The 20,363-nt window shown below is 44.1% G+C and overlaps 1 protein-coding gene across 5 annotated transcripts in view; it reads left to right on the top strand.

Annotated features, from left to right (window-relative positions):
- Positions 1 to 12,909, top strand: part of gramd4a (GRAM domain containing 4a) — a 63,427-nt gene extending 50,518 nt beyond the window's left edge. For 4 of the 5 annotated variants that reach the window (XM_035748564.2, XM_052491742.1, XM_035748566.2 and 1 more), the window contains 14 exons: positions 767 to 792; positions 907 to 998; positions 1,552 to 1,643; positions 5,482 to 5,530; positions 5,648 to 5,719; positions 5,851 to 5,894; positions 6,049 to 6,158; positions 6,582 to 6,736; positions 7,345 to 7,362; positions 8,805 to 8,949; positions 9,106 to 9,199; positions 9,443 to 9,533; positions 9,691 to 9,759; positions 9,851 to 12,909. In XM_035748564.2, the coding sequence (XP_035604457.1) occupies positions 767 to 792; positions 907 to 998; positions 1,552 to 1,643; positions 5,482 to 5,530; positions 5,648 to 5,719; positions 5,851 to 5,894; positions 6,049 to 6,158; positions 6,582 to 6,736; positions 7,345 to 7,362; positions 8,805 to 8,949; positions 9,106 to 9,199; positions 9,443 to 9,533; positions 9,691 to 9,759; positions 9,851 to 9,964 (1,171 nt within the window). In that variant the 3' untranslated portion in view covers positions 9,965 to 12,909. The remainder of the gene's footprint in view (positions 1 to 766; positions 793 to 906; positions 999 to 1,551; positions 1,644 to 5,481; positions 5,531 to 5,647; positions 5,720 to 5,850; positions 5,895 to 6,048; positions 6,159 to 6,581; positions 6,737 to 7,344; positions 7,363 to 8,804; positions 8,950 to 9,105; positions 9,200 to 9,442; positions 9,534 to 9,690; positions 9,760 to 9,850) is intronic. The other variant, XM_035748565.2, reaches the window with a different exon arrangement.
- The last annotated feature ends 7,454 nt before the right edge of the window (positions 12,910 to 20,363 follow it).

Raw genomic sequence — 20,363 nt, 5'->3', positions numbered from 1 at the left:
TGGCCAGTACTCACAGAAACAGTCGTCTTTCACCCCAACCTTAACAGTAGTGATGTGAATCCTATACAGACACTAGAACTCTGGACCTTCTCTATATGTTGCACATCACTGAATACAGTGTCTGTGCCCTCTGGTGGTGGCTCAACCACACTACCACACTCCCTGCAGCCAATGACTGAGGCTATAGACATTGCCCTCGGGCACTGATTTAGGATCAGCTTCACTATCCCCCAATTCTAACCTTAACCATTAGGGGGTCAATTCCTCACTGATCCTAGATCAGTGTCTAGATGAAACTCATACATTACTCTCCACTTTAAGTTAGCTGGGTTCAGTCTAGGACTTGGCTCATTTTGCTGCTCAGCACAGATCAGATTGTACAGGGTTTACTCATCCTTCAGGTCATTGGCTGCTGTGACCGTAGGCAGGCGAGTACTGTAAACACACACATACGTACACAGTTTGAAGTGCACACGGATTGGATAAAAGTTGGCAGCACAGGTAGAAAGCTCTAGAAATAAAGAATGTAGAATGTATTGTAGCAGACCTTTGTGGAGAGAGCCTAGAGAAATAGATTGAGCTCTTCAGTCTTTCCTCTCCTTGCCTCTGTGTGACTCATAAACAGAATGATCAGTGGGTTGAGGTGTCGCTACCTCCGCAGGAACATTTCGCTCTTTTAGTAGACGTTTGAGGATTGTGCTCCCCCACTGTGTGGTGTCTGTGTAAAGTGCATGCTAAAATTCCTGTTGTATGTCCCTCTCTCCAGGCTAACAGAAAACATGAGGCGACTCAGTGAGTATTTATAGATGAATTCCCACTCAGAACAGTCACACCTTCTGCCGTTGAGCTACTGCTGTCAGATATTGTCATGTGACAAGTGGATGACTGATTTTGTATTTTCCCCAGAGCGAGGAGCCAGACCTGTCACTAACTTCATGAGGAACCTCTCAGCCTTATCCAACTGGCACTCCGTGTACACCTCAGCTATTTCCTTCATAGTGAGTACAACTGCTCCTATCGGTCTTAAAAAAAAAAAAAGAGAGATGCGAGTCATGTCCAAATCATCTAGAAGTAACTTCATTGTGCGAAAACAATTCATTTGAGTAACTTTTAGGATGATTTGGACATGAAGCCCCCCAGAAAATGCTAATATATTGGTATCGTTGACTTGCATTGGAGTTGTGCCACAAATATAAAAAGTTGCCATTTGGTGACGGTTGAACAAAACCAAAGCATGGATCGCTGTCATACCATGTCCATAGACTGCTTACAGGGTAAGGAAACGAATATGTAACTGTAGGAGTTTGACTACTGGAAACCCTTCTCTCGACTTTGACACGTGCTATTCCACAGAGATGGACATCGACCAAATGCCTCTTCTGTTTGTCTCTTCAACTTCCTCTCATTCGATGTCCCAGATCTCCCACTATATTCAGTAGTGCTTGTCATTTGGAAGACTGGTATATTACATCTAGTGATTGCGAGAAATGGGATGCAGGCTAAGTTGCTGGATGAAATGACGAATGCCATTTGTGTTTCCTCCGGTCTCAGATCTACATGAATGCTGCGTGGCATGGCTGGGCCATCCCCATGCTCCTCTTCTTGGCCATCCTGAGGCTCTCCTTGAATTACCTCATTGCTAAGTGAGACATGCATACACACACACACATTGATATTACATTGTCATGTATTGATGACGCTGAGTGATCCAACTACACTGAACCAGAGTATGTGAGTGGAGCTCGAGCGGAGCCCAAATTCCCAAAGACTGGAGCGTCGGACTCCTCATCCGCTCCAATTTTGTTCAGGTAGCACTCTACTTCGCGAGCTCGGAGCATGCCTGGCCCAGCATGCATCTGTAGTCTACTCATAAACTTTTCATTAACTGATAAAACACACAGGTGCTAAATCGAGGTGACTTTTATAAAGATGAGGACCAAGAGAAGGGAGTGCAGTCATGTAGTGTTCACAACTAAGGTGGATATATAACGAAGTGTGTCGTTGTAGCAAAGTATTTATAACAAATCTAAATCTCTTAAACGTTTCGTATGTTTTTTTGTTCTATTATCTATACAATGGGCCATAAATTATTTTGTCCCAATAGGCCTGGCATATTCCCAAGTTCAAGGAGCTTTCTGTTTTGATTGGGTTATTTAGCCTAAAAACCTTTTTTAGACCTAAATATAGAATTATTATTTTTTTAAAACAACTCTGCATCTCTGCACAGCCTGAAAAGATTTGCCAAAAGGGTGTTTGTCATCCCCAGTTGCTCTGCAAGTGAGGGGATATTCTCTGCTCCTGGCCGGCTCTCCATGTACCGTCACGTAAGCCTGAAGCCCCAGACTGGCCAAACTCAGATTTCTAAAAATGTATTATAAAAACAAATTCAAAAGGCACTTTTAAAAAATTTTTTTTTTATTGAATTTAATACTTAGTATATCACAATTTATAGACTGTAATGATGTAATGCAACGGAATTCAGAGTGCTTTATGTCCCTACCAGCCTATTGTGTAGCACTCGCAAATGCTTCACAATGTATTTCTTTGTAGGTTATAGCCTTGAAATAATACAGCTCTAAATAATTATTTTTCCTTCCTCTGGCTCCCTGTCTGGCTCCTGGCCTATTTAGAGTGTTTATATACTGTTTAATGTGACATGTAGCCCATTTGAAATGGTTTGCTTCTTCCATTCACCTCTTCATGTTTAAACAAATACTTTTCATTCAAATCCGTTTGGTTTCTTAAATACCAATTGGTAGGTCCAGGTAGTCACAACAATAGATGGGTGTTGGTTAAATTGTGATTTTAATGAATGGAGCTTATTTGGAGTGGTTTTTAGCTGAGCTGTAGGAAAGGACATGGAACGGTGTGAATGTAAACATGCAACAATTTCAAAGATTTTACGGAGTTACAGTTCTTCTCAGGAAATCAGTCAATTTAAATCAATTAAGCCCTAATCTATGGATTTCACATGACTGGAAATGCAGATATGCCTCTGTTGGTCAGAGAGACCTTTTTTTAAGAAAGAAAAGTAGGGGCGTGGATCAGAAAACCAGTCAGTATCTGGTGTGACCACCATTTGCCTCATTGTGGGTGACACAGCTCTGTCGCATAGAGTTGATCAGACTGACGATTGTGCAATGTTGTCCCACTCCTCTTCAATGGCTGTGCGAAGTTGCTGGATATTTTGTCGGGAACTTAGACACGCTGTCGTATACTTCGATCCAGAGCATCCCAGACGTGCTCAATGGGTAATATGTCAAATGCAATTGTGTTTGTTGTCCGTAGCTTATACCATAACCCCTACAGATGAGCTTCCCTGAGAAGGTTTCTGACAGTTTGTGCTGAAAGTTTAAGGTGCAAACCCAGTTTCATCAGCTGTTCGGGTTGGCTGGTCTCAGACGATTCCGCAGGTGATGTGGAGGTCCTGGACTGGTGTGGTTACACGTGGTCTGCGGTTGTGAGGCCAGTTAGACGTACTACCAAATTCTCCAAAACAACATTTGAGGCGGCTTATGGTAGAGGAATTAATTTAATCTTATCTGGCAACAGGTTGGACATTCCTGCAGTCAGCTTGCCAATTGCACACTCGCTCTAAACTTGAGACATCTGTGGCATTGTGTTGTGTGACAAAACTGCACGTTTTTAGTGGCCTTTTATTGCCCCCAGCACAAGTTGCACCTGTGTAATGATGATTAATCCGCTTCTTGATATGCCGACCTGTCAGGTACACTATCGGTCAAAAGTTTTAGAACACCTACTCATTCAAAGGTTTTTCTTTTATTTTTAGTGAGGACATCAAAACTATGAAATAACCCATATGGGATCATGTAGTAACCGCAAAAAGTGTTAAACAAATCCAAATATGTTTTATATTTGAGATTCTTCAAATAGCCGCCACTTGCCTTGACAGCTTTTCCAACCTTCTTGAAGGAGTTCCCACATATGCTGAGCACTTGTTGGCTGTTTTTCCTCCACTCTGCAGTCTAACCCAAACCATCTAATTTTGGTTGAGGCTGGGTGATTGTGGAGGCCAGGTCATCTGATGCAGCACTCCATCACTCTCCGTCTTGGTCAAATAGCCCTTCCACAGCCTGGAGGTGTCCTGTTGAAAATAAAAAAGCCCAAACCAGAAGGGATGGCATATCACTGCAGAATGCTGTATTTGCCATGCTGGTTAAGTGTGATTGACTCAAACGCATTAAGAAATTCCACCATTTTTTTTTTTTTTTTTTAATTTTACCTCTATTTAACCAGGCAAGTCAGTTAAGAACATATTCTTATTTTCAATTTTCAAGAATTCTGATTTTCAATTTTAACTGCCTGTTCAGGGGCAGAACGACAGATTTGTACCTTGTCAGCTCGGGGGTTTGAACTCGCAACCTTCCGGTTACTAGTCCAACGCTCTAACCACTAGGCTACGCTGCCGCCCCACAATGGACACGGTACACCTGTTAATTGAAATGCATTCCAGGTGACTACTTCATGAAGCTGGTTGAGAGAATGCCAAGAGTGTGCAAAGCCGTCATCAAGGCGTGGCTACTTTGAAGAATCTCAAATATAAAATGTATTTTTGTTTAACACTTTTTGGTTACTACATGATTCCATATGTGTTAATTCATAGTTTTGATGTCTTCACTATTATTCTACAATGTAGAAAATATTAACAAATAAACAAACAAATAAAGAGAAACCCTTGAATGAGTAGATGTTCTAAAACTTTTGACAGGTTGTGTAGATGGATTATCTTGGCAAAAGAGAAATGTTCACTAACGGGGACATAAAGAAGTAAGTGTGTGTATGTGCACATTATATTTCAGCTCATGAAACAAGAGACCAATACTTTTACATGTTGAGTACATATTTACCAAGTTCTGATAAATAAATTCATACTCCACTCTCTTACATGTAATTACACTGTACCTACCTATATAATGTGGTGCAGCTCATTTTCTCAGAATCTATTTAGAGCAGGGATGGGCCACTTTTATAGGGGTGGGGGCTTCCAAAAATCTAAACTCATCATGGGGGACCACAGAGGCTCGCGGGTGCAGACCCACACATGCAGTCAGAACCGTCCCTCGTCTTTTTAGAGACCCTAAGCAAAACTTTGTTCCCTGCCACTTTGCGAAACAAAACATTTTAACGGCCCCCTCTAGGTCTGCAGATAAAAAAAAAATGCCGATTTTAATTTTGAGTGAATGACTTTAAAAATCAAATGGTGCGATTACTAAAAGGTGTAGATAGCTGGCCGCTAGACTAATTTACCAATCTAAAAAAATATTAGCTGACAGTCAGTGACTGACGTAAGAGAAACTGCTTAAGCACAACCAAAATGTGTGTGTTCTTTTATTTGAACTCTCAACAGTAAGATCATTTGAAATTGATCTGCAGGTGCGGGCTGCCAGTTGCCCGTCCTGCTTTTAGAGTTGTTGTTGTTGTTGTTGACATTTTTACATCTTCCCTTTTTTCCCTTTTCAGAGGTTGGAGGATTCAGTGGAGCATTGTGCCGGACATTACGGATCCTATAGTAAGACGCCTCCCATTTCACATGACTTCCTCTTAGCTTCCTGATCCCACAGGAAGTGGCCTGTCGTATTTCCTGCCTATGGCATGAGCTGATTTTGTTTGGGTTTGTTTCGTGTAGGAACCGTCAAAGGATGATTTGACTGTGTCTGAAAAGTTCCAGTTAGTGCTTGATGTTGCACAAAAAGCCCAGGTACAGTAGTAGCCAGCAACGACACACAAGCACGCATAAATACGCACGTCATCACACAAATACACACACACACACCACATTAAGACTTTGTGTGTTTTGGGAAAGTCATTTTTCTGGGCCTTTTTTCACAGAACCTTTTTGGTAAGATGGCGGATGTTTTGGAGAAAATAAAAAAGTAAGTAAGAAATGGCTGTTTCACTGTCTTTACCATCCAATGCTTGTCCCTCTGTTGGTCTGAATAGTTAATCAAAACGGTTTCTCTCTCGCCCTCGCTCTGTCGTGTGTGTGTGTGTGTGTGTGTGTGTGTGTGTGTGTGTGTGTGTGTGCAGCCTATTCATGTGGGTGCAGCCTGAGATCACTCAGAAGCTCTACATCAGCCTGTGGGTTACCTTTCTCTCCTCCTGCATACTGCCCTATAAACTCGTGGGCTTCATGATTGGTGAGTACAAGCACACATAAACATATATATATACACACATACACACACGCTGCTGCACACACACACACACACACACACACACACGGAGTGAAATGCTATAGTTACGTAATATTCAATATAAAAACACCCCTTTGTTCTCTTCATTGCTGCTCAGGGGCATTGTGTCTCTTGGCACACTGAGATTCATTGTTTGTTCCTCTCTAAAGCAATTAGTCTTCTCCTGTGTGTTCCCTGTTGGTGCGTGTTTAGTTTACAGCAGACACACGTTTTATGAAATGCATAAAAAGTGTAAACAATAAAGTATACCAACAATTTTTTTTTTGTGCAATCCATTGTGCTTAGCAACATTACTGTCTCAACTTTTTTCATTTTTTTTTAATCTGAAGAGAATTGGCTTTTTAAAGTCTCTTCTTTTTCTCTCAGGGCTGTATGCAGGGATCAAGTTCTTCATCATAGACTTCTTGTTTAAAAGCTGTCCCAAGCTGAGGGACAAATATGACACCCCTCACATCGACTGGAACAACCTACCAACTGATCCACAGTTGAAGGAGAGGACCAACGCTACGATGTCTCGACGGGTGAGGACGCGCACTTATGAGTGCATACACAGACGCACATGTACATATCCACACACGCACACAACATATCCAGCATACAATAACACACACACACACACACACACACACACACACACACACACACATACACACACACACACACACACACACTGTCATCTGACATAACTTACTCTGGGCACGCACAAATAACTCTCCCCATAGAGAAAGGAACCAATTGTTTATCCAACCCAAACTTCCCGAACACTATCCCTTATCCAAATGCTAAATAACTAAACCATAACCACATTACAAAAGTATCTACTACAACTCAAGCATAGATTTTTGATAGAAAAATAACCATGATGAGCCTTAACCACTTTTTAAAAAAAATGGAGCCCTTTAAACAAACCTAGTTTACCTCGACACTGCCACCTGAATGTCATGCTCTGTCATATGTGTGTGTGTGTGTGTGTGTGTGTGTGTGTCTGTATGTGACCGTGTGTTGAGTGTTTGCGATGTCTTATCTTGGTCTGTTTCCTCAGCCAGTTGGCAGTAATGTTAGTGGTGCTAGATGGTCTTTTGCTTTAGTGACTGTCAACTATACGTTGTGTTTTGTTTCTCTCTCTCAGCTGTCTGGGTCTGAGAAGGTAGGGACTCTGGTGTGCCTCTGTCCCCTTACGTTACATAGTGCCTGTGTGTGCCACCAGCTAAAACATGTATAAGTGTGTGTGTGTGTGCGCGCGTGTGGTTCACGACAAAACCTCCCAGCATTAACTGAGTGTTTGAATAAATGGATCAAAAATGTCATTGTAAATATCCACTTTTAGTGGGCCATAATGGCATAATGATGAACCCTTTACTTGAACCAATTCTGAATTGATTTGTGACATTTGTTTTAATCCATTTTCCCAGACATACTCTGTAGTAACCAGGTTGTTCAGTGTGCTGCCACAAACCCAAAGCACCACTGTTACAAGCAACTTCAATGTGACTAGAGTAGTAATACACTGTAGTCCGGTTTCCAGTAGCACCTCTTTTTTTCCCACATAGTTTACCTCTAGAACACACAATTGTTATTCCCTCATATCGATGGTAAGATAACCAGGTAAGGGAAAACTTTCTAGTGATTCCAATTTAGTAGAACAATCACTCGATTTTAAAATCATTTGCCAGGTAACCCTTGGAAAAACGGAGCTAACTAGTGTGTCTGAATTCCACAACTATGTAGCTCAGACTTATTCTTCTATGTAACGTTACAAATAATCCCATCTATCTACTGTATAGTTAGGGGCCGGCCTGCCTGCCTGCAGCATGAGGGCGTATATTGTACTGTAGCTGTAAACGGCATGGCCATTTATCTACAGAGCTCCCTACTCTCACTCCCAGCATTACATACACTAACTAATCCACTACTATACCATAATGTCTGTACTGTACACTGACTTCTGATCCCCCCCTGCCTGACGTGTGCACTCGCTCACCCCCCTTCAGGGATTTACCCTTCACTAAAAGCATTGGATTGGTGGGTGTAAGTATGCATAGGCAAAAAACAGGTGGGCAATGTTCCACCATAAATCTATATATTGAGGGGTAGTGAACCAGTGCACACTTCAGGGCAGAAGTGTAGAGGATGGAATAGACAATTCAATAAATTAAGTTTACATAGCAATGTCCTCACTTAGAAATGAAACTAACAAAGATGACTGATTTACCTACATGTACTGTGTCGATATGAGTGTGTCTGGGGGCTGCTCTGCGCTTTGCACGAGAACCTCACCCTGAAGCTGATGTTAAATAAGACACAAGTTGTTTGCAAGGCTATGTTATGAGGAGCACATACTCCTACTGTGTACAGATGAATGGCCTCCATCTTATGTTTCCTCTCTCTCTGTGAGAGGCTGTCTCCCAGTTTAGTCTCCGAGAGAATCCGTAGTGGAAGATGGCTACAGTAGTGCTCTGTAGTAAAAATATTCCTCTTCTTCCTCCTCCTCCTTTCCCACCCGCTCCCCAACTCCTTCTCCTCATTTTCCTCCCTCTCCGTGTGTCTCCCACACCCCTCCCCCCTCCTCCCACACCCCCTCCCCTCTAGATTCAGCCTGTGGTGGCTAGAGGTAGCCTAGCAACGGTCCCGTGCGGTGTAAACCTGGATGCTGACAGCGCCAGGATTCATAGCACCAAGAAGGGAGCCTTTCATGAGATCTTCAACGTCTCAGAGAATGAGCGCCCTCTACCAGGTCAGAGGACTTACTGCACCTAAAATATTGAGTTTTTATTTGATTTTTCTTCCATTTTTAACTTTTTTGTTTGTTGTTAAAATACATTTGGGGAGCTGTCCAGCCGCTTGTGGAAGTAAATCAATATAAACAGTTTTTCTGTTTGTGTGTCTACAGTGTGTGAGAATGGGTGGAGGTGCTGCCTCATCAACAGAGACCGTAAGATGCCAACGGACTACATACGAAACGGCATGCTCTACGTTACAGAGAAGTAAGTAGACCTACCTCATCACGTACGGATTCTCTGAGACTAAACTCAGTGGCTTTTCACCTCTAGTGGTCTGCTCATCCTTTTAAGTGTGCCATCTTTACTCTCTCTGATGTGGCTGTGTACAATATGCCACGAAATGTTGCCATTATGCTGCAGATTCTCGGCGCTAGATCCAAGAGTGGGTGATTTTTGTGCTGACTCTCCCCCTCCTCCTCTCTCGCCATCTGTCTCTTTGTGTCTCAGTTATCTGTGCTTCGAGAGCTCCAGTTCCAAATCGGCCTCCTCCAAGAAGAATAAGGTCATTAAGCTGGCGGACATCACAGATATCCAGAAGGTGTCGATCTACACACTCAACTAATTCAATGTTTTTGTCATATCCTTTCTGTGATGTCACATCCTGATGTGCATCTTCCAGCAACTGATGGATTCCTTTTGAAATGAATGGATCATAATTGTATTTATCTGATACCTTCTCTGGTCTCTGTTCGCAGTACAAAGTGCTGTCTGTCTTACCTGGGTCAGGAATGGGAATCTCCATAGCCACTCCCTCCACACAGAAGGTTTGGAAATAAAGACTCATTTGACCTTTTTATTATCCTTCACATATTTCTGAGTAAATGAAATATGATTTGTGGATTTCTGTCTCCTCAGCCTCTGGTGTTTGGTGCCATGATCCATCGAGACGAGGCCTTCGAGGCGATCTTCACCCAGTACATGAAAATCACAACCACCTCCAGACAACCCTTGGGCAGTCCTGAGCTGTAGCCCTGCTATCCCCATGGAAATAGGCCTGGGTTGGGGTCAGGGCTGGGCCACCTACCCCTGAACCCTCCCTGGCTGGAGAAAAGACAATTTGGGGAAGTGATGGGACACACCTCTTCTCCTCACTCTCTTATTTACAGTGACTGGACAATCTTCTTTTATGACTGAGAGGTGTCTGGTGTGTGCGCTTGCCCCTCTGTCTGGGTGTGTGCGCTCGCCCCTCTGTCTGGTGTGTGTGAAGGTGGGACTTATAATCCAATAGGGATGGTGAACACATTCCAACACTGTAGGAAGAAGGATTGGGGGGGGGGGTCATTATTTTTAACAGACTTCTCATCATAGGGGAAGGAGCTGGCTCTCCTGCCTGCCTGCCTGCCAGCTTTCATTTGCTTCAGAGAGATGTGTGTGTGTGTGAGCTGCCAAGACATCGTGCGTCTCTGCTCACCTGTCTTCTCTCTATCTCGTGAAGTCTTGAGTCAGTGTTACTGTTACTGCCGGTCTTGCACGGAACCGTACGGTAGCTAGATGTTTGTGTAGAAAACAAAAAGCTGTGAACATCGAGCATCGGAAACAACGTTCAAACACGACAAGAAGCCTTTTCCGTCCGTTTACATCGTTGCTGTAGATTTTCCTTGGAGACGCTCGCGCACATTTCAGCAACAAACCGTCTGCTTTCAGATGTCTGTTTGCATATGACGTGTGTGTGTGTGTTGTACGTTCAACACTCACGACTGAACTGTCCTGTGTGTCACGCACAGCGGTGGGGACCTTGGCGACGATGTTCGTTGTGAAACGTTTTCAAATGCCTTTCTTTTGAATTCCGCTTATTTTTCTAATTAACCAATGGAATGATGAGGAACTGGACTTAGTTAAAGGCAGGTCCTGGATCTGTGGATTGTGTTATAAAACTAAAGCACACGCCCTGTTCGAGTCATAGCAGACCTAAACCCTGAATAATGTGTCGAAACTGAAGGTACGTAGTTTAAATGTAACATTGCTGGTTCAGTGAACAACACTTGTGTGCTGAGTAACCCCGAGGCCTAAAAGATGAGTTAATGCCTTGGCTTTAGCCTAGTAGACGAACGCATCCTTAAGGTGCGTACTGTAGGTCACATATAAACATACTAATGATTTTCGCAGTGTCTCAAGGCCCAGTACCTGTTACTTCAGTATTTAGTGACATGTTACGGTATAGTAATACTATGGTAGTTTTTAACGGTAATACCACTAATACCAACCTGTAGTATTAACACTGGAGGGGTCAGATGTGTACAATGTGCTGTCCCGTTCAGGAGTAAATTTGAACTTGGTTAACTTGACTAGTAACTAGTTAATTCGTCCGGGAGTTTGTCAGTATTTCAATGCAAGTCGAGGCAGTCAACTGGCTCGGTTCCGTAGTATTCATTCACAGCAGGATGAAGAAGTAGTTTGAACGGAATATTTCAATGTCACTTTATCATTGTCACCGGTGTGGGTTTAGAAGCTGGTCTTTTATTTCTCAGATAGGTTTGACATGTAGAATTGTCATGAATGCCAAACCCAGTGGACGTGGGACACCTTTCTGTGTTTTGTAAAATGGCTGGAAGAGTTATTGTGGACATCTGGGCATATTTCTGGTCTATCGTTTGCTTCAAATGAGAGAATAGATTATACTATCCTTTTTTCTTTTGCCTCTCAGCACAACAAGCTAGTCCCCTAAAAAGCATTCATCTTCCCACACTGTTAACAAGCCCGTATGAACTGTGTCAGTTATTGTCTTATGACTGGGTGTGAAATGTCATTTCTATAGGTTGTCTATTGTCTAAGGAACTCATGCTGTCAGTGTGGTTGATTTGAATGATTGTCTGACTTCGCGTTTACTGTAGTCTTCATGCTTACCTGGAACTTAGTCTAGTAGTAACCACGAACTTTGAAATCAGGGTCTGTCCTAAAAGAAGCACACAGAATGTATTGTGTTACTGCTGTAAACTCCTAGTTTATTTTTTGTTGCCAAAATGTTTTTTTTTTTTCATCTTTTTACTGCTGCTTTTACTGCTGCCATGTTCTGCCAACACCTACATGTTTACTGAAGGTTGGGTTAAAAGACAGAGTTAATTTCTTTTTTATTTTCTGTTTGGTATGCCGGTTTGAGCTCCTTGCCACAGGTGGAGTCATGAAGACTGGACAGATATCTTCCTCTTGCGTTTTTGAGTTAGTGTATCAACTGTCAGCTTTTTAAAAGATCTGCTCAGACTGGTCTCAGGACAACCTCTGCTGCTCAGCTTCATCCCAACGGCAAACGTAACCCTGATCCCTGATCTGTTTTATAATACTTTAATCGCTAAAGCTAAAGTTTAGCTGTTCTGTTGAGTTTGGTGTCATTAGCATATACTGTGTACATGTACTGAGTAGCATGGTGATGACAGTCCAAGGAGTTGGATCCATGAATCTAGTGACAGACCTGGGACCAGGCTAACAGTAGGTAGACGTTGACAGCCGAGAACATTCTAGACAGATTATATTCACGCTGCAAACAAAGAAATGTCAGTGATCGTTCATAGGGTAGTGCTGTGCGGCACATGGTACAATCATGATCATCTTTTAGCTGTTTTTGGATCACTCACAGGCCTTCCTTACAGGCAGCAGAGGTCATCATGGTGACACGGAGAGCTGTTGTTCACTGGTTTCTATTGGTCTCCTTCTGTGCACCAAGTATTAGTTCTAACTAAATGTAAACGTTAGTCAATTACTTCATGATATTCCCGTACAGTATATCACTGCGAAGTTCAATATACTGCAATCATCTGACAGTTGTGGGTAATTATGTCATCTGTGTGTCCGAGGACTAAAATGACGAAAGATGAATTTATATACAATAACGTAATCCTTTGCGTTTTTAAAGAAGACAATGTCTATTGTAAAATATGTGATGTACATTTTTTTATTTAAATAAAATTAAGTATTTCCCATTCTCTGTATTTGTAAATCCTTTGTACTACACCTATCGATACTTATAAGAGTAATGTTAGTCATTCCAAATGAGCATGGAGGTTCTTGTTGATTGAGGTCCGGAGACTGCAATTCCCACATTCGGCCACTTGATGTCACTACAGGACAGATGGATGAAGACCTGATAATGACCCTTACAGAAATTAGAGGGCAGGTGTTTCAAAGGCTGAAATCATGTAAAAAAAAAAAAGTCCCAAGGTATAGGTCACACTAACGATAGTGTTTCTCAACACCAGCTAAGTATATTGTAAAGACCTGTTCTGCATTTTGTTTTGTGTAATGATGTGGTGGAAGGGAATATATGACTGCATTCACACAGTGGGGTGTTTCGTCTTTCCACTTGTTTTATATTAATGGTAAAAAAACTATTGCGATTTCATGATTGCAATGATGCATACATTTTCACTTGATGCTCCTAATGAATTCTTATTCTTCGCAGTGAAAAACAATCAAGTTATTAATAACTGCAAAAGCTTTTCACTGACAACTTCTACCCCGACACAAAATCAACAATTTGGTAAAAGTATCCTTATATTGGTACTGTAGAGAATGACACCGAGCCCCAAATTACTCATCTGAACACTTATTTTTTTTTTATATATATATTAAAGCACAGTGACTTTATTTCCTGTTGGAAACACTGACATCGTCCCAGAGTGGATGGGTACATAGTGGATGGGTACATAGTGGATGGGTACATGCTACACTACGAAGAGTTGAAGAGACGCAGCATCCGTCACACACTTTTCTCTACTTTAGGCCTTTGGCAGGATGGGGAAGTTAGTTCAGAGAAACTTTAACAAATGATACCCCTGAGTTGCCTGACAGTTTGATGGAGCCAGTGTATTTTTAGGCCTTCTGATTGAAAGCGACATTGCCAAGATACCCCCTCCTGCTCTAGTTGACAGGGTAGTTTGTACACTTTGACAAAACAGTGACACTCTCTCGCCAATGGCTCAAATCTGTCTGACACACACACACACACCACAACTGTGGTGAGTGATGTCTCCCATCATCACCAGTGGGCTGAGGTGACCTCCCTAGCTCCATGGGAGGTGGAACGGTGGACATTTTGGCTCTTTGTGAAGTGGACATTATTCACTGTGGTCATGTCCCAAATGACACCCTATTCCCCATATAATGCACTACTTTTGACCTGGTCAAAAGTAGTGCACTATGTAGGGAATAGGGTGCCATTTGGGGTGCATTCTGTATACATGTTAAAACGATGTTCTCCCCACAAGGATTACCAACCATAGCCATTCCTCTCATTGTGCGGCCTGGCTGTCAACACTGCTTGGCTGAATACTGATTACCCAACGTTTGGTCTACGGTGCCAGTCTACCAAGCGCTCAATAACTTTGTAATATGTAACTATGTTACCAAGGTAATCACAGCACAACAACCCTGGTATAAGACCAACTTAATGTAGTGCGTACTGCGTTTGTCTCGTGTCCTTTTGGTCCTGTTCGCCTACTTCACCCATATTCCTGTATATGCGGTTATAAAAGCAACTAAGAATCCGAGGTTTTATTTGGGCCGCCATTTTACGTTCCTGTTACTTCTCCCATATAATATTCCTGTGGAGTTGTGAGGGAACTGCTGATTTCCCATGCGTCTATGATCTATGTTGTTCGCAACCAGATGGGTAGTGAGGGTTGAATCAGGATTGGTGGGTAACGGATTACATGTAATGAATTGTAATCCGATTACAGATACGGGGAGAGACTGTTACAGATGTCGAAGAGCCGGATGCCCGGCAAGACTGCTTCATCCGCCCTCCGTTCTACTGGAGAATAAAGTGGATGAGCTCCGTTCAAGACTATATTATCAACAGGACATTTAAAAACTAATATTCTATTTTTCACTGAGTCGTGGCTGAATAAGGACATGAATAATATACAGTTACCCAGGTTTTCCGGGCATCTGCAAGACCAGATCGGGGTGGTGGTGGTGTGTGTCTCTTTGTCAACAACAGCTGGTGCGCAATCTCTAATATTAAGGAAGACTCAAGATGTTGCTTGCCTGAGGTAGAGTACTTCATGATAAGCTGTAGACCACACTATTTACCAAGAGAGTTCATCTGTATTCTCCGTAGCTGTCTATTTAACCTTCCCACGTCTACCTTTGACTCATTCCTCTCTGCCTCCTTTCCACTCCTCTCCTCTTTTGACCTCACCCTCTCACCTTCCCCCCCTAATCACAAGGCAGGCAATACGCTCAACCTCATCTTTACTAGATGCTGTTCTTCCACTAACCTCATTGCAACTCCCCTCCAAGTCTCCGACCACTACCTTGTATCCTTTTCCCTCTCGCTCTCATCCAACACTTCCCACACTGCCCCTACTCGGATGGTATCGCGCCGTCCCAACCTTCGCTCTCTCTCCCCCGCTACTCTCTCCTCTTCCATCCTATCATCTCTTCCCTCTGCTCAAACCTTCTCCAACCTATCTCCTGATTCTGCCTCCTCAACCCTCCTCTCCTCCCTTTCTGCATCCTTTGACTCTCTATGTCCCCTATCCACCAGGCCGGCTCGGTCCTCCCCTCCCGCTCCGTGGCTCGACGACTCATTGCGAGCTCACAGAACAGGGCTCCGGGCAGCCGAGCGGAAATGGAGGAAAACTCGCCTCCCTGCGGACCTGGCATCCTTTCACTCCCTCCTCTCTACATTTTCCTCCTCTGTCTCTGCTGCTAAAGCCACTTTCTACCACTCTAAATTCCAAGCATCTGCCTCTAACCCTAGGAAGCTCTTTGCCACCTTCTCCTCCCTCCTGAATCCTCCCCCCCCCACTCCGCCCTCTCTGCAGATGACTTCGTCAACCATTTTGAAAAGAAGGTCGACAACATCCGATCCTCGTTTGCTAAGTCAAACGACACCGCTGGTTCTGCTCACTCTGCCCTACCCTGTGCTCTGACCTCTTTCTCCCCTCTCTCTCCAGATGAAATCTCGCGTCTTGTGACGGCCGGCCGCCCAACAACCTGCCTGCTTGACCCTATCCCCTCCTCTCTCCCTCCCTTACCTCACCTCGCTCATCAACTCATCCCTGACCGCTGGCTACGTCCCTTCCGTCTTCAAGAGAGCGAGAGTTGCACCCCTTCTGAAAAAACCTACACTCGATCCCTCCGATGTCAACAACTACAGACCAGTATCCCTTCTTTCTTTTCTCTCCAAAACTCTTGAACGTGCCGTCCTTGGCCAGCTCTCCCGCTATCTCTCTCAGAATGACCTTCTTGATCCAAATCAGTCAGGTTTCAAGACTAGTCATTCAACTGAGACTGCTCTTCTCTGTATCACGGAGGCGCTCCGCACTGCTAAAGCTAACTCTCTCTCCTCTGCTCTCATCCTTCTAGACCTATCGGCTGCCTTCGATACTGTGAACCATCAGATCCTTCTCTCCACCCTCTCCGAGTTGGGCATCTCCGGCGCGGCCCACGCTTGGATTGCGTCCTACCTGACAGGTCGCTCCTACCAGGTGGCGTGGCGAGAATCTGTCTCATCACCACGCGCTCTCACCACTGGTGTCCCCCAGGGCTCTGTTCTAGGCCCTCTCCTATTCTCGCTATACACCAAGTCACTTGGCTCTGTCATAACCTCACATGGTCTCTCCTATCATTGCTATGCAGACGACACACAATTAATCTTCTCCTTTCCCCCTTCTGATGACCAGGTGGCGAATCGCATCTCTGCATGTCTGGCAGACATATCAGTGTGGATGACGGATCACCACCTCAAGCTGAACCTCGGCAAGACGGAGCTGCTCTTCCTCCCGGGGAAGGACTGCCCGTTCCATGATCTCGCCATCACGGTTGACAACTCCATTGTGTCCTCCTCCCAGAGCGCTAAGAACCTTGGCGTGATCCTGGAACACCCTGTCGTTCTCAACTAACATCAAGGCGGTGGCCCGTTCCTGTAGGTTCATGCTCTACAACATCCGCAGAGTACGACCCTGCCTCACACAGGAAGCGGCGCAGGTCCTAATCCAGGCACTTGTCATCTCCCGTCTGGATTACTGCAACTCGCTGTTGGCTGGGCTCCCTGCCTGTGCCATTAAACCCCTACAACTCATCCAGAACGCCGCAGCCCATCTGGTGTTCCCAAGTTCTCTCACGTCACCCCGCTCCTCCGCTCTCTCCACTGGCTTCCAGTTGAAGCTCGCATCCGCTACAAGACCATGGTGCTTGCCTACGGAGCTGTGAGGGGAACGGCACCTCAGTACCTCCAGGCTCTGATCAGGCCCTACACCCAAACAAGGGCACTGCGTTCATCCACCTCTGGCCTGCTCGCCTCCCTACCACTGAGGAAGTACAGTTCCCGCTCAGCCCAGTCAAAACTGTTCGCTGCTCTGGCCCCCAATGGTGGAACAAACTCCCTCATGACGCCAGGACAGCTGAGTCAATCACCACCTTCCGGAGACACCTGAAACCCCACCTCTTTAAGGAATACCTAGGATAGGATAAAGTAATCCTTCTCACCCCCCTTAAAAGATTTAGATGCACTGTTGTAAAGTGGCTGTTCCACTGGATGTCATAAGGTGAATGCACCAATTTGTAAGTCGCTCTGGATAAGAGCGTCTGCTAAATGACTTAAATGTAAATGTAATGTAAATGTATTTACCACCACAACCCGATGTTGACACTAAGGCCGCACTCAGTGGCTCATGAGGTCATAAGCAAACCAGAAAATGCTCATCCAGAGGCAGCACTCCTAGTGGCCGGGGACACTTTACATTTATATTTTTGTTCAATCCAAAGTTTTAGAAAACCTGCTCATTCAAGGCTTTTTCTTGATATATATATATATATATATATATATAAATACAAAATTACGTGGACACCCTTTCAAAATTAGAGGTGTATGCAATCTCCATAGACAAACATTTGCAGTAGAATGGCCTTACTGAAGAGCTCAGTGACTTTCACCATCATAGGATGCCACCTTTCCAACAAGTCAGTTCGTCAAATTTCTGCCCTGCTAGAGCTGCCCCGGTCAACTGTAAGTGCTGTTATTGTGAAGTTGAAATGTCTATGAACAACAACGGCCCAGCCGTGAAGTGGTAGGCCGCACAAGCCCACAGACTGAAGCGCGTAGTGCGTAAAAAATCGTCTGCCCTCGGTTGTAACACTCACTACCGTGTTCCAAACTGCCTCTGGAAGCAACGTCAGCACAAGAACTGTTCATCTGGAGCTTCATGAAATGGGTTTCCATGGCTGGGCAGTCACGCACAAGCCTAAGATCACAATGCGCAATGCCAAGCGTCGGCTGGAGTGGTGAAAAGCTCGCCACCATTGGACTCTGGTGCAGTGGAAACAGATTCTCTGGAGTAATGAATCACTCTTCACCATCTGGCAGTTCGACGAAAGAATTTGGGTTTGGCAGATGCCAGGAGAACGCTACTTGCCCGAATGCATAGTGACAACTGTAAAGTTTGGTGGAGGAGGAATAATGGTCTGTGGCTGTTCATGGTTCAGGCTCGGCCCCATGTTCCGGTGAAGGGACATTTTAACACTGCAGCATACAATGACATTCTAGATGATTCTGTACTTCCAATTTTGTGGCAACAATTTGGGGAAGTCCCTTTCCTCATATCAGCATGACAATGCCCTCGTCCACAAAGCGAGGTCCATGCAGAACTGGTTTGTCCAGTGTGGAAGAACTTAACTGGCCTGCACAGATCCCTGACCTCGATCCCATCGAACACCTTTGGGATGAATTGAAACGCAGACTGCAAGCCAGGCCAAATCGCCCAACATCAGTGTCGAACCTCACTAATGCTCTTGTGGCTTAATGGAAGCAAGTCCTCGCAGGAATGGTCCAACATATAGCGGAAAGCCTTCCCAGAAGAATGGAGGCTGTTATAGCAGCAAAGGGGGGACCATTTTGGAATGAGATGTTCGACGAGCAGGTGTCCACATACTTTTGGTCATGTAATATATTATATATACACATTAAATACTGTATATAAAAAGTATATGTACAACAGAGATATACACACACATGTTCTCTCACTGGGTGAAAGCAGAAATTAAGGCAATGACAAGTGGAAGCATTCCCTAGTCCAACTAAATTAGTTGTTGTGGTGACAGTGTCACTTTTTATTATCCATCCTCCCCTGTCCATTCGCTCACAGCTGCCAAACTCCGCGGAATGAGGGGAGGCTAGCTGGGGTCAAGCCACTGTCAAGACTCGGTGGCTAGTGTTTTCCATTTTTTTCCCCCACAATACAGATTATTTGCCCAGAGCCTCAGAGAAAGCAATTACTGGTAGTGTTATGAATTGTTTACTGTTATGAACGGCAGGGCTATTGATCCAATGTCATTAGAGTGATTTGAGACAAGAGGTTCTTTTCGATCTGTTTTGCTGAAGCGTTCCAATTGGAAGGTAATGAGCCGACATACGTGAATGCAGTCTCCACTAACTCGGGAACATTGACTTTAAATTTCAATCACGCTGTAATGCTGAACTTCCTTGATACAGGTTGAATAGAGCCCAAGGTCTGCAGTAACATAATGGATAGACTTATCTGGCAACCATTGAGCACGTTTTTGTTTAGTGTTGTTCAAGAGGGGGGTGTTTTATTTGAAAACTTTACTGATGATGAGAAGAGACAACAAAAACAACCCAAGTCATTTTATCACTCCGGTTGAATATATCTGAGAGGCCAAGACCCTTTCAGATATGTGTGGGGGAATTAGCGGTGTTTCTCTGTGCAATGTTGAGCAAACATCTGTGATGTGTCCCCCCTTAAACTTAAACACCTGCTGTTCAAAACGCTCCCTCTCGGGGAGGGAGGGAGATCCATAATTAATGAAGGGTTTTTATGCGAGGGAGAACCACTAAATCCTCTGATAGGAAACTTCCTAGTCAAATATTAAATATTCATAAGAAGTCAGATAACTTGGACAGCGGGAGATTGAGGTAAGGAGGCTTTGATGATGAGGTATTAGGAAGTTTAGGGCTACATTCTATCAGATCTATGCTAGCTGACATCCACATAGCGGTTGTTTTGGCAGTGTCAGAGGTGGAACTATGTTATGCCCATTCACATTGTAACAAATTTATTATGACCTACGTCCTCTTCAGTGAGTCTTGTTCCGCTACTGGACGCAACAATTCCTGGCATAGGAAGACTGGGGACATTGTCATGAATATTCATGAATCCCGGCGAGTGATTGGTTGACCCTTCTTGAGTGTGTGACATCACACAGATGCTCTACAAAGCCTTCTGTTTAGCTAGCACGTACCGCCTGCATGAGCCGAGCAATCAGCTTTAGCTTGATCACTAAATTCATTGGAAAATAAATAAAAGCTTCACCAGCTAGCTAACAATCTATTTTAGATTCACTGTCCGATCAAAACCGGTGGGGTTTTTTGACGGTTGGCAATGTTATTGGTGCATTACCTGCACCTACTGTG

Source organism: Oncorhynchus keta, chromosome 33 (assembly GCF_023373465.1).
Source record: "Oncorhynchus keta strain PuntledgeMale-10-30-2019 chromosome 33, Oket_V2, whole genome shotgun sequence".
Taxonomy (NCBI): domain Eukaryota; kingdom Metazoa; phylum Chordata; class Actinopteri; order Salmoniformes; family Salmonidae; genus Oncorhynchus; species Oncorhynchus keta.
Note: the sequence above shows the minus strand (reverse complement) of the source record. Positions and strands in the feature narration are given on the sequence as shown.